Source organism: Perissodus microlepis, chromosome 3, assembly GCF_051167445.1.
Source record: "Perissodus microlepis isolate ML-2025 ecotype Zambia chromosome 3, ASM5116744v1, whole genome shotgun sequence".
Taxonomy (NCBI): Eukaryota; Metazoa; Chordata; class Actinopteri; order Cichliformes; family Cichlidae; genus Perissodus; species Perissodus microlepis.
The window spans coordinates 19,115,903-19,131,161 of record NC_140463.1 but is presented as its reverse complement, the minus strand read 5'-3'; the positions used below and the strand labels follow the sequence as shown (position 1 = coordinate 19,131,161).

Below are 15,259 nucleotides of genomic sequence, written 5' to 3'. Positions count from 1 at the left end.
TCTATTGTGCTAATTTGCGCTGCTCACTAAGTTAGTGTCAAGTAATTAATGAGCTCAGTTCTGCATGAAGTAACACGAAGAAACGATTCCACCTTAAATCTGTCGGTATCTGTTGGTTTATACTTTAATGAATTAAAAAAAATTTATGCAGCTCTAATTTTGAAATTGAACTAAATAACTGTGGAAACTCTGCATTCCTCTTATAGTCACTGACTCATTCACATCTCCACTTGAAGATAACCGCTCTGCTCCTGTTCCTTCCCTTTATTAATTATAATAACACTGGATAAAGAGAGGATCAGAGCTGTAGACAGATGACTTTAATATTTGTACATAAAGCAGGTAGACATCAAAGCATGTAACTGAACTCACATGTTTTACTCGTTGTTTAGATACATGTGATCAGTGAACTTTATCTCATATAATTAAATCTATGATTAGAAGAAAATATTATGGATGTCACTTATTTCTAAGCTCTGGTTAAAGCCCTGACCTCATGTGTTGATGACTCTTCATCTCTGTCTCCTCTCACATGGAAAAGATGATCATCCTCACCTCATGTGTCTCTGGTTAGTTTACAGCTTCACTTTATGAACTCCAAATAAAGCTCAACAACAGATTTGTTCCAGTTCTCAGTGTGTCTGCTCCTCTCTTTCCCTCTCTGTCTCCTCAACAGGATCATTTGTAGTCAATGTGACACAGACCTGCTATCAGGCAGAGGAGAACCACAACATCACACTGGAGTGGACGTTCACCACCCATCCTGAGAGATCCAACAAAACTCTCAACATCCTCTGTGAACTCTTCATCAGTGATAAAGTCTCAGTCCTGTATCAGGTTCATGAAGGTGTTGAGGTGTCAGAGTCTCAGGATGAAAAGTTTTCAGGACGAGTCCAGAGTGACAAAGACGCCCTCAGAGAAGGACGAATCAGACTTCAACTGTCCAGACTCAGGACTGATGACTCGGGTCTGTACCTGTGTGAGGTGGACACGGATTATGGCTTCAGTGTTGGAAGATGTCAGCTTAATATCACTGGTGAGTTGTTTCAGTAAACTATAAATGAATTCAGATCAAAGTCAGAGTGAAGTATGTAATGTTAATTTTTATGATGGTGCGCTTTCTTTGCTATTGTGCAGTTTTGGTGATTAATGTGAAAATTATTTGGTAAGATTGAAATTTAATTTAAGCACCTTTTCATCTGGGCCCACGTTCACTAAAAGTTTCTTTCAGTGTTAAAATTCAAAGCTCATGCTCATATCCACATGGAGTCGATAAAGTTAGACGAGAAAAAAAAAAAAGACTCTAAAGTAGCTGGCAGCACCTGGAGCTGCTTAAATTTCCACTTTAAATGGAATTTAGCTGAAAAGAAAGGACAAAGAAGCGACACCTGGTGGCTGCACGACTTAATACACAGGAAACCAAACCAAATAAAAAATGGCATTGAAGGTGAGGATTCCCAAATGCAGATGAAAATCTGATATTTCATATATTGTAATTTCACAATCATAAAAATAAACTCTTAATAATGTCAGATTATAATATTATCTTATGCCCCTAATTAAAGATTGTGAAATTATTATGTAGTTTTAGTTTGCATTATTCTCCTGAATTAGAAGAAGGGGATAACTATTACATTTATTAAACTGATTTGTATTACATTATACTGCTGATTTATTGTGAATGGATGATATTGTTTTATGATGCATTATACTGCTGATTTATAAGAAATATTGTTTTCTGAGAATCACGGGCTTGGTGTATTACGATAGCATAAACCGTTCACAAGCTTCTTCTGTCTGAAAAAAGTCAACTTCCCTTAGTTATATCATGGGATGAGCAGAGAAGCAGGTGTGGGGAAGTGGCAATGCCTGGAGATTTAAAAACCTGAGTGGCCTAGGCTCAAAAACTTTTTTGTACATATTTATTTTAGTTCATATTTGAAGTTGATGTCGTGTTACGTTTTGTTCCTGCTGAATATCAGTTTCCACTTAACTTTAAAATCTGAAAAAATAGTCCATTTTTTTCCACTTTAAACTGTTGTTCCATTGTCATAACAGTACAATAATGTAAAATGACTGCCAGAAAAAGCTGAGGTTATTCTGAAGAAAGGGGCAAAAACATTCACTTATAGTATGATTTCTGGCCAAAAATACCAAATAAGTCCAGGCAGCCTGTATGATACTTGGTCAATAAAGGGCTAATATTGACTGGTTCTCACATACCTGTATTTAGCCACGTCCCTGCTCAAGATGATTGTAGAAGTTGTGATCAGCTCAACCATGATAACAGAAAAATACTTTTAAAGAAGGATCAGAGTTTCTTTTTATTATTCCTGCAAAACACTTATCACATTTTTATGGAGATGAATGTGTTTGAAAACCATTTAATTTGTTTACTGCCTCATATATCAACTACTACACCTGCTGCACCCTCTCACCTTTGATGGTGTTTGAGGGAGCGAAACAATTTAAAATAAACATAAACTTAAATGCAACATAAGCATCATGTCAGTGGCTGCTTTATCTGTATGTTTAGGATCATTTTCCTCCTGCATTGACTGAAACTGAAGGACTGTTTGTTAACTTCAGTGAGAACTCTGACATTTCTAAACTGAAGTTTATTTATATAGAAGAAAGTGTTAACAAGCTTAAAAGTTGATGTGAGCAGTAAATAAAAAGGGTTAAACACACAGTATCGCTCTCAAACTGCTCCTCTTCCTGGAGTGAAGCACAGCCTGATAACCCTCCCTCTTCTTCCTGCTCTTAAACACAGCACCTCCTCTCTGTCCACGTGTTTCCTCGTTCCCTCCCCTTCAGATCTGCACTTTGAAGATGGGTGTAACCAACATGTGGTGACGTGTAAGAGCTGACAGGCTCCATTCACTGCAGAAACATGTTGTTGAGATCAGAGCTCAGACTAGTTTCAGTTATAAGGAAGAGAAACTCACACAGTCACTGACACTGAGAGGAGAAATGGCACAGAAAGGAGTTCAGCTGGACCGAGAAACCTTCTCTTGTTCCATCTGTTTGGATCTACTGAAGGATCCGGTGACTACAGCCTGTGGACACAGCTACTGCAGGAACTGTATTAAAGGTTTCTGGGATGAAGAGGACAGGAAGGGAATCCACAGCTGCCCTCAGTGCAGGAAGACTTTCACACCGAGGCCTGTCCTGGAGAAAAACACCATGTTAGCAGCTTTAGTGGAGCAGCTGAAGAAGACTGGACTCCAAGCTGCTCCAGCTGATCACTGCTATGCTGGACCTGAAGATGTGGCCTGTGATTTCTGCACTGGGAGGAGGCTGAAAGCCATCAAGTCCTGTTTATTCTGTCTGGCCTCTTACTGTGAGAAACACCTCCAACCTCACTATGATGTGGCTCCATTAAAGAAACACAAGCTGGTGGCCCCCTCCAAGAAGCTCCAGGAGAACATCTGCTCTCGTCATGATGAGGTGATGAAGATTTTCTGTCGTACTGATCAGCAGAGTATCTGTTATCTCTGCACAATGGATGAACATAAAGGCCATGAAACAGTCCCAGCTGCAGCAGAAAGGACTGAGAAGCAGAAGGAGCTCGAGGTGAGACGACTCAACATCCAGCAGAGAATCCAGGAGCGAGAGAAAGATGTGAAGCTGCTTCAACAGGAGGTGGAGGCCATCAATGGCTCTGCTGATAAAGCAGTGGAGGACAGTGAGAAGATGTTCACTGAGCTGATCCGTCTCCTCCAGAAAAGAAGCTCTGATGTGAAGCAGCAGGTCAGATCCCAGCAGGAAACTGAAGTGAGTCGAGTCAAAGAGCTTCAGGAGAAGCTGGAGCAGGAGATCGCTGAGCTGAAGAGGAAAGACGGCGAGCTGGAGCAGCTCTCACACACAGAGGATCACAACCAGTTTCTACACAACTACCCCTCACTGTCAGCACTCAGTGAGTCTACACACTCATCCAGCATCAATATTCGTCCTCTGAGCTACTTTGAGGATGTGACAGCAGCTGTGTCAGAGACCAGAGATAAACTACAGGATATTCTGAGAGAGGAATGGACAAACATCTCACTGACAGTCACTGAAGTGGATGTTTTACTGTCACCAGCAGAGCCAAAGACCAGAGCTGGATTCTTAAAATATTCACATGAAATCACACTGGATCCAAACACAGCAAACACACATCTGTTATTATCTGAGGGGAACAGAAAAGTAACATCTATGAACCAACAACAGTCTTATTCTGATCATCCAGACAGATTCACTCAAAATCATCAGGTCTTGAGTAGAGAGAGTCTTACTGGACGTTGTTACTGGGAGGTGGAGTGGAGAGGGGAAAGAGTTTGTGTAGCAGTCGCATACAAGAATATCAGCAGAGCAGGGACGGAATGCAATGAATGTGGATTTGGATACAATAACAAATCTTGGGCATTATATTGGTACTCAGGCAGTTTTAAATTTCTTCACAACAATGTCCACACTGTCCTCTCAGGTCCTCGGCCCTCCAGAGTAGGAGTGTACCTGGATCACAGAGCAGGTATTCTGTCTTTCTACAGCGTCTCTGAAACCATGACTCTCCTCCACAGAGTCCAGACCACATTCACTCAGCCGCTCTATGCTGGACTTTGGGTTTATGGAGTCACTGCAGAGTTGATCAAAGTCAAACAGAGAAGACAGGTTCATGTTGATCCCTGACCATTATATGTACTTGTGTAGTTTCTAAATGAGGCTTTACATTTTAGAAGCTGAGAAGTTCAGTGGTCCATTGATGTGTGAAAATAATATTGCACTGATTCAAACTGTACTTACATTTATATACCTTACATCAATATAAATCTGAATTTGTTCTTATGGCTGATAATCATGTGAGTTTAAATGATACTACTCTTCATATTCAGCATGTTTGAAATCTGTCATCAGTCTGGTTAGTGGTTTTATTCTGTAGTTGCTGTAGTGGGTTGTCAAATGCAACAATATATTGGAGCTGCAGTGATTCATCAGTTAGTCAATGATTAGAGAATTGATTGTTTTATCGTTATTTTAGTCACATTTAAAGCTGGTTCCAGTTTCTGAAATGTGAAGATTGTTGATTTTCTTGATCATATATGACTGTAAACTTAATGTCTTTGAGGTTTGAACTTTTAAAATGTAACAAAAATTTAATACTTAATGTTTGACATTTAATATAATTTTTCAGATTTAAGTTTGATCACACTTGATCATTTATACATTTAAATACAGACACTAAATGATACAGGCCTGTATATTGTGGAGGATAGATATGTTTCTTTGCCCTGAGCTGTGTCTGGCAGGCAGAGCGTCTCCACAAATCTGATGCTTCTGATTTGGAGAAAAGGAGCTGAGGGAGACACCTGGTGGACAAACACAGACATGACAGGAAGAAAGACTAAAGTGCAGAGTGGAGACAAACAGCTGGAAATACTTGTTGGAAAGGATTGTCATGCTTCAGAAAAACACACAGCACACACTCTAACAGTCCTTTATTTGCACTGAAGGAGACACGTGAAGAAACCAAATCACACAATAATGAAGTGAACACATTTATAGTCAGTGTTCAAGATGATGGATAGAAATGAAAATCAAGGAGCATTTATACATTTTTACGTCTGTGTCACAGAAACTGTTCAGCTATTCTCTGTTTATTATTCTATTTATCAGGAACCTCTGTTGATTTTATATGTAAAGGATTTTTCTTCTATCACTGAACCTTTTAAGGGTTTTCTCATAGTAGTTTTGGGGAGTTTTTAATTAGATTTACAGCTTCAGAATAACTTTGTGATGTCAGATTAGAAAGTCTGTGTCCAACCCTGGTGTTTGATCAGATGTTTGATCCCTGCAGGGTTGGATTTTTTTATATGAATGTTGAATTTGTTGTACTGGAATTGAGTTATATTTTTACTTTACCGTTGTAAAGTGGATCTGCCAACAGTTTATCGCTTTGAACAAAGGTTCTTTACACTAAAATGAGGCAGGAGATGTGCTTCCAAGATTTATTATTCAGACAGAGAAAGCAACTTTTAAAAAAACCTAAAAAAAACCTACAAATTCAACCATACAGGCAAGAGGAGTTCAGGACTGAGGCTTACGAGCAGGTGAGAATGGTCAACACAAAAAAGGAAGGCGGATCCATCGAATAAATAAATAAATAAATAAAAAATAGATCAACTCAGGCACTTTTGAACGTGCACTCAATCGTGAAGGGAATCCGGTCCTGGATCAGTCCGGGGTGCTACTGAAACAGGGAAGAATGATTAGATGATGTTTGCCGGCTGAAAAAAGCAGCATTCACTGACACCACAACCCTGAACCCGCTGCTCCTCCCCTGCAGCCACAAACCACACCCTGCCACAAATACCTCAAACTTTACATGAGCAAAATCGTGCAACAACAACGCATTAACCTCACAACTTTTCAAGACACGCAAATTAAACAATGCTTCATCAAAGAAAAGCAATACACAGTTAACCCCACCTCAAACAGGTACACACACACTCACTTTAAATTATTAAGGCTCCATTTAAGACATCGAACATGGTCACTGCTCAAGTGACAGAACTGCACAAAACCACACTGAATGCAGAGGACACAAACCAATGCACACAGCAGCAAAAAGAACTACAGCAACACAACCGAGAACAAACGAGAGGCACAAAACAGGAAAACAAACTGAGAACAAAACAGCAGGATATCCCTCAGCAGCAGCTACAATATCTTCAGACTGACAAACTGCATTTAGCAGAACAACAATTTAAATTCAAAGAACAGGAAACTGCAGTTTATACAAACCGGGTCCACTAAACTACTCCACCTGAACAGGAGAGGAGCGCTTCCTGAACCGGTGTTTGTCAAAACATCAGACATTGTCAGATTGGCCGAAAACGGCGTTCACGCCGCCGTCGCTCCAGTACAGCTGAGCAGACTGCAACCGTGGGAGAGAGTGACTGTGTTTCACACGCTCAGCTCGAGCTTTCTGATCCTGGACTTCATGACAGATCTACCACTGTGAGTAACACTGTTTCGTCTTCCGTGGACTCTGTGTCTCCTGAATCAGAAAACTCTGTTACTGTGTGTTTGAACTCTACAGACATTATTCAGAGTGACCCCTCGGTGTCAAGTTATTCGCCGGTTGTCCTCGTTAGTGATCTTTGTGTTCCTGAGCCGTCAGACTCTGGTAATGCTCGCAGTGTTTTCTCTGAGTTAGCCAATAAGGATTTTCCAGCTGTTGAGCTGAACAAAGGACTGTTATTCCACCCCAGACTCACCTACACGCTGTTACTGGCACTGTATCCCCGCTGGACTGTTTTACTCCTCAGCCTGTTGATTCTGAGGTTTCCCAGCCTGAGCCCAGCCACACACCATCAACAGCTGTAAATAAAACAGTGCGTGCTGAGGAGCACAAACAGTCAAAGACTTTGTGTTCTGTAGCCGATGCTCTTTCTAGTGACTGGTTTGTGTTCCAACCTGTTTTGTCTTTTCACATTTCCGGTGTTGCCCAGCCAGCCCTGGACACAGTAAAACTTCTGCATCTGACACTTCCTGTGTTGGTCCGACAGTTTCCCAGTCTGTGCTCTTTTCTGCGCCTCAGCTGGTAAACGTAAATGGTAACAGAGTGCAACCTGCCACAGTTAAACTGGCTAAAATGCTTGAACTTAGCACAAACTTTGTTGGTTCCTGTTTACACCTCAGGTTCTTCTTATTTTATATATATGGCCTGGTCATGGGGAATGAGACAGAGCACAGAAAATATTCGTTTTTGTTTTTTGGCTTTTTTTTAATTTCTCCAAATGATCTCGGAAAAGCACAGTTTTAAGCACAGTGTTTTAGTTTTTGTGGTTTTGAGTGAAAACATTTAAGTTTAACATTAAACCCAGGAAGAGTTCCCACTTTGGGTTCCAGTTTAAGCAGATTATTAAAGTAGATCTAATTTGAACAACTTCACAGGCACCTGTTGAACTGTCACTAACCCAAAACCAGCGACAGCTCTAATCCTGCTCCACAGGCTCAGCCTAAAACACCTGTAACTTTCAAGGTCTGAGATAACAATAAACATCAAAATATCACAGTGTATTAATAATTAATATTCATAATATATGTGTAATAATATTTTTATTATTATTTGATTTGATTTTCCTGTTTGCAGCAAACAATTTTACAAGCAGAGCTGCTGTCAGTCCACAGTAGAGGCCGATCCTTCCTCGTCTCTCTACTGCAGAGACACAAACACATCTGGGTTTCTCACATTCATTAAAAGCAATTACACTAACAACACATCAGAATAAGAGAAAAAAACTGTTAGGAGCAGGTTATGTTCAGAGTTTTACTTTTAAATTCACATTTTCTCTCTGAGTCTCTGAGTTTTAGAACAAAAACATTTGAATTGAAACATCAAACTAAAAATGTCCTAATAAACTTTCAAACAGAAAGTGTCCGACTGTTTTCTTTGGTCTGTTTTACTCTGAAAATTCACATTTATATGAAACATTTCTGCTGATCTACACAGACCAACAGTCAGCAGAGTCAGTATCAAATATCAGAAAATGATTATTACCAGTCTACTTTCATAAGTCACCAGTATCCTCTAAACGTCATGTTGCCTCCTGTCATTCAGAGGTGTGTGCTGAGCTGGAGCAGCAATAATGTAGAAACTATGAAACAGAAGAAACTGCAGCGCACAGGAAAAATTTATGACACGTTGAGTTATGATTACAAGTGTGTGAGTCAGTGTTGTGTTTCACTTCTTAAGACTCAAACACTGCTGTGTTTTGCTTTTAAAATGTACATTTATAAATCCATAAAATATGTTTACATGTACTATTATTAATTATTTTTAAATAGATAAATAGAAAAATAACATTTGTTCATAACACAATTTCAACTTATCAATCAAAACATTAAAGCTTCAAGTACAAAGTTTAAGTCTCTAAATGAATCCTGAGGGTCTGAACTCACAGCTACACTCTGAGAGTTTGTATGAGATCAGACAATAAAGCAGCAGATCACTGTGGATCGAAGAACACAAACACCACTGATTCTGTAAGAAAGGAAAAGCATCACCTCCTGTTCTACGCTATAGCTTAATCAGAGCTTATCATACATAATCATCATTATAAAATCAACGTGAATACTTCATTACAAACTGCCATTCAGTAAAAAACTGAATCACAGGAAATGAAATAAAGCTAAACATCTCAAATCAGCTTCACGTTGCTGTGAGGTCGATGGTTTCATTGTGTTTCATTATCAGCGACAGTCTGTTTACCTTCAAAATAATGTAAACTTGAAAAACTGTTTCCTTCATCGAGTTTATGATTATAGCTCATGAATGAACAGACTTGCATGAAGTTCGTGATTTCTTGGATCATGTCTCTTTATTTTGTCCATCATGTGTTGTCCTCGGGATTCCCATATACTTGTTTAACATTCACCTAGAGACCATTTGTGGCCCGAGGACAACACAAGGGTTACAGTGAACTCCAAAAGTCTCATTCACATTGTTGATCAAATGGTTTCCACTGACTGATCTGAGGAAGTTTTCTGACTCCATTATTAGATGAGTTAAGTTGCATTAGTAATGAAGGCACTGAAATAAATCTATTGAATCCAAGTTTAAAGCTTTACTGTTTCTGACATCACTATGAATAACATCATATCCTGTTAGGACCTCCTGACCATCATAATGAGAACAAAGAGAATCCTGTAAACTGAGAAAACTGATTATTGGTTCTTTTGATCAACACTGCATGTAGAGGAATATTAACATCAGAGTCCTGAGATCTGCTTCCTTAACACAAGATATTTTTGCTTGAAAGTGGAAACCAGAAATAGTGTGTTTGGCCGCTCCAGTGTCAGAGGACTTGGGGGCGTGACGATGAGTTTTGTGTTTGTACCATATTCGGTGAAGAGCAATCAGGCTGTCACAAGTGGACTGGGAGGAGTGAAGGTGCAGTGAAATGTGCTTTCACAGCAGGATGGATTTAATTCTTAAACTGTCTCTGTTGAGGTTTTGTAGACATGTGACTGCTTATCATGTGACATTAACTTGTCAGCCATTCTGAACGTGGAGTAATCCTGATACATCAAGTGAGTGAAAAACCTGGAAGTATTGGCCCCGTCTCAATATGCGTACTTGTGTTCTCGTGTACTCGTAATACGTCATCAATCGGAGACCAAGTACTGTTCCAATTCAAAGCACGCATCAAGCTGAGAACGCAAAAAAATTCCCGGATGTGTTCTCGCTCCGCCTGTTTTATCGAGCATGCATTGGTGGTGATTTTTTTGTGTTTTTGGTGCAGCTAAATATCCCAGAATACATTTCGTCCAAAACTCAAATGCAGCAATGGTGGAGGAGCGCGGCTAAACACTTTTAAATATTAAATATTACTCTTTCTGGGTCACAAAACTTTATTTTCGGGCAAGAATGTATCTCTGTAAACTTTAAATATCTGCTTGATTTATCAGGATATTTCCAAAAGTGCTCTGATGTTTTCGAAGACGTCTGTTACCCACCAGCTTGATAGCAAACCAAGAGGTCAAGGATCACTGGAGCCCGGCGAGAAGAGCGGATTCAAACCCCCCGCGGTCTTTCATTACTCAAGTTAAATATGATATATACGTCTCTTAGATAACTTTGAAATGTTAATGTTTTATTTCAAACATTAACATTTCAAACAGTGTTTTAAACACTGATTTCCTTTCCGATACGATACCAAGTAAAATTCAGGGTGGTATCGACGATACTGATCCATAACTGACACTCTGTACAAACACGTAATGTTTCATTGTATTTCAAAATCCAATATATAATTGTATTATGTAATTGTAATAATAATATAATAATATAGCTTCATAATGATTACAAGACATCAGACTACTTGTTCTTATTGCTTAATGATGCAGAATTATCATATAGAAATAAAAAAACCTCAAGCGACTCCGCGAGAGACGTCTGTCTCGCCCTAGCAGCACCTGTCCCTCTCCTCCTCTTCAGTTCGCCTCAACATAAGCTCATCATTTTCTACGACAAGGTTAGTGGTGTTGCCACAACAACTCACTGTCGTGCCACATGTATCGCAAACAGTTTCTTGGCTGTTTGTGGAGGTAAAATACGCATATGACTATGAAAGGCGTAAGAGGAAGTAGTTCCTTCCAATTTAGACGATCCGAATGATACAGTTTCTTTCCACTGTGTTCTGATTAATTAAAAACTACAAATTTACCCCAAAGTACTAAAATGTTGATATTTTAATATGAGAATCAATTCTAGAACATAAATTACTGGTATCAAAAGAATCGATATTTCAACATCGATCTGCACACCACTAATGTTAACAGTGTTTTATTTGTTCCTGAGAAAATCGGTTTGGCTGAGATTAGCTGACTCTGGATTAAACCTAACATTAAAAATATTTTCATTCAGCAGGAAACAGTTTAACCGGGAACAAAAACAGCTGTTAATACGTAGTTTACTCTTAGTTAACTATGCTAACCAAGAGTAAACAAACAATTATGTATTCCTGGTTATGGAGGAATTGTGTAACGGGCTGAATATGGATGTTCACTTACTCCCTTCAAATGTGTTTACTAGTTCTATGACCTGTGACCCTGGCACTCTCCTCGTCTTCACACCAGACAGTTTCTATCATTATGTTTTCAACAAGGCCTTGAATTATACTGGACAAGATCTGAAGGCCATATACAGGTTCAGTGAAGGTGGTGTTGAAGGTGTGCAGGTGGATCAGTTTGTCAGAGGAGACACTGTAGGAGGACACAATCCCTGCAGAACAGTCCACATACACTGCTACTTTGTGAGAGAGCGCTGAGGGGAGAAGAGGGATGGCTCTTGCTATGTAATCATGGTCTCCATAGTAACCAACATCATCATGACAGTAGAGACTCCAGGACTCAGAAGTCCTTACAAACCTGCTATCATCACTGTGTGGTTTATTCTGCAGCTCACTTACTTGTTTTTCTCTTGATGTTGATAATTTGATGTTAATAATTTATTAACATCAAATTATCAACATCAAGAATAATATCTGACAAAGTTGTATTTTACTCTATTGTATATAGTATTTGTATTCTATTTTATTCTATTGTTTATAGTATTTAATTTTATTCTATTCTACTGTGTACAGTATCTTATTCTTATCCTGTTCCAGAGTTTTTCTAATGTTTTGCTATGTAACTTTGCACTGTCCACTTTCTGGGATAGTGGCTCGGCTGCCCCTCTGTTGGTCTTCCTTGGTCTCTTGTGCTCTGAGGGCCTCTGGATGTCTGGAGCCTGGATCTCCTCCATACCTGCTTCATGCCCTGGAGGACGCGGCTGTGGCCCCCACACCCTCTAGCAGATCATTACATGAAGGAACCTGTTAAATACAAGCGCGCTCATGCTCACAGGTGTACACACGGGTGCTCACACACACAAACTACACCCTTTTTGGCTGCTACCTCGAAGCACACTGTGCGCTGTCGATCTTACGTGCTGCACAATAATATTTAATAGTTAGTATTTACTGTTATATTCACATAGGTCATCACGATGATGTTTTGCTATATTTCTGTCTTTTTTTTTGCTTGTTTTCTCTTTTTTCTTTCTCAACAGGTGATCCATGTGATTGATACATGTATTTTTTGTCTGTTTGTTTTGTTGGTTTTTGTTTATTGCCCTTTATCACCGTTCCTCTTCCCCGCTGTTTTTCTTTCCCTCTTTCTTTCCCCCAGTCAAGTCTGTCCCATATTTAGCAAAGTGAAAATAAAATGAAATAAACAATAAAAAGTGAATCCAATACGGCAAGGCTGGGATGGTCCATTTGGTAAAGTCAGTCCGTTGGGCATCTTTCTTTGCCTTTAGACAATAATTCTGATGGCAAAAAACAACAACAACAATTTCCCACGTGCGGGACTAATAAAGGTTCTGTTATCTTAAAGGCACTTACTGTACTGTGATTTTACTTGCACTGACACGCCTACGCTGTCCGACTGGTTCAACAAATTTATAGTCTCACTGCTGTTGTTATAACAGAATTTTCTGCTGCTGGCTGCTGAATTTCTTATCAAGTGAAATGTTTGAACTCCAAAATATTAATGAGTCAGTTACATAAACGATGTGCAGCATTTTAATCCATCTATAATCCATACATTATCATCATCATCATCATCATCAAATCAGCATGAATACTTCGTTACAAACTGTCTTTCAAAAGCAAACTGAATCACTGACAGAAAACCAAATAAAACCAAACATCTCAGATCAGCTTCACGTTCTCTGTGAGGCTGATGACCTAATTTTGTTTCATTTCCATAATCATAGAGATTATTTCATCATGTTATCAGGGACAGGTTGATAAAGTTTCCCTTCAAAATAATGTAAACTTGAAGAAAGTTTCCTCCATTGAGTTTATGATTATAGCTCATTATTCTGTCCATGTTATTAAAGTGAACACCAATCGTCTAATTTACAGTGTTGATCAAACTGTTTCTACTGACTGATCTGATTGAGTTTCCTGACATCCATTATTAGAAGAGTAGAAATTCTGTTTTCTATTCAGACAGTAAATAAATGAGAAGCAGCAGAGCTGCTGTCAGTCCACAGTAGAGGCCGATCCTTCCTCGTCTCTCTGTGTTTGATGTCTCAGGTTTTCTCTCAGGTTCAGGACAATCCCTCACTGCTGCAGAGACACAAACATCTGAGTCGCTCACATTCATTAAATAACTTTCACTGAAACCTTCAACTCACCAGTGACGTTGAGTCGACATCTTCCAACACTGAAGCCATAATCAGTGTTCACCTCACACAGGTACAGACCCGAGTCATCAGTCCTGAGTCTGGACAGTTGAAGTCTGATTCGTCCTTCTCTGAGGGCGTCTTTGTCACTCTGGACTCGCCCTGAAAACGTTTCATCCTGAGACTCTGACAACTCAGCTGAGCCACTTGTCGTCATGGTGATTTCTTGTCCATGAGTCACATGTTATGGAGTTTGATGGTGACCTGGATCTCTGCTCTAAGGTGGTCTCAAATGTTAAATGTGAACGGTCTCCATCTGTGTCTGACCAGCTTGGCTGATGTCCTTTGACCCCTTTGACGAGGCATTCGTGAACAAACTTCATGTTTCATGTTTGGACTTCTTAATGACCCAGATCTTTAATGGTCCAGCAGGTTATAGATGACAGAATGATGATCAGAGAGGAAGCACATTAATTAATCTAACTATTATTAAACGTATTAAAGTTTCAGTGTTTTGACTCTGCTTCTGCGTCAGTTTTGTTTGGAAATACAAGAACAGTTCAGCACTTAAACCTTTCAAATAAACAAAAACTATATTCAGTGTTTGAACTGCAGTGTTGCTGCTTTATGAGGATATTTATTTAGCTCTTACACAGTTGTTGAAACACATTAGCTTATATGCTCTACTTCCTGGTTTGACAAATGTTTGTTCGGTGAATCATTTTCAGCTGAGTCTGAGAAACGAAAAAAAAAAAACCCGCTCACTTACAGAAAGCAAAAAAGAAAAGCTTATGTTGTTTGTTATTGTTTACATCTGCCGTCGTGCTTTTATTGTTTGTTTAAATGTGACCGATGATGACGTATTCACTATCGACACTAATCAGGTTATATTATTTATTAAACCAGGTTTAATAATAATCACCAGTGTTTTTTTTTATTAACTATAAAATCGTTATTAACTATAACGACGTGTCACATTAAATGAGCATAAATGTGATCCACGGAGATCTCATGAGTCAGAAATGCCTGCTACCAAAGGCAGGAGACACAAACAGCATTAATAACATAAGTGGCTCCATAGTTCAGTGGTTTTCCCCGGTCAGAGGCCACGAGGACACAGCATTACGTCATTAAAGGCATAAAAAAATCAAATCAAAATCAAAATTGTAGATTTGTCCGCTGTTTACAGATAAAGAAACAAATCATGTTGCAATGAGATAATCCATTTTCTCAGATATGGATAAAAATTGAAATATGTCCTCAGATTTAAGGCTTTGAGGCTTTCCTGTATCATAAAGGAAAGAAACCAACATGTTTTTTATTCAAATAAAAAAGCTGGTAAACATTTAACTGATGATTTAATCAATAAATAAAAAATATAAAAGGAAATAAATCTGAGTCTTTCTTTTAAAAAAAACCCTCAAGTATCATTTTAGTGAAGCTAAAAAAAGGAATTTTTAAACAATACTGAACACGTGACCTTGACAAGTTTTTCGATTATCTATTTGTGAGCAGCGCCCTCTGGCGGTCACATGTTTA

The 15,259-nt window shown here is 39.0% G+C and overlaps 1 protein-coding gene across 2 annotated transcripts; it reads left to right on the top strand.

Annotated features, from left to right (window-relative positions):
* Positions 1-2,604: 2,604 nt before the first annotated feature.
* Positions 2,605-5,001, top strand: LOC146390367 (tripartite motif-containing protein 16-like). 2 transcript variants are annotated; one of them, XM_084923421.1, is made up of 2 exons: positions 2,605-3,777; positions 4,485-4,661. In XM_084923421.1, exons 1-2 carry the CDS (start codon positions 2,974-2,976, stop codon positions 4,539-4,541), a joined length of 861 nt encoding a protein of 286 aa, XP_084779547.1. In that variant the 5' UTR covers positions 2,605-2,973; the 3' UTR covers positions 4,542-4,661. The 2 variants fall into 2 exon arrangements, with proteins under 2 accessions (XP_084779547.1, XP_084779545.1); XM_084923419.1 differs by having other exon boundaries at positions 2,607-5,001.
* The last annotated feature ends 10,258 nt before the right edge of the window (positions 5,002-15,259 follow it).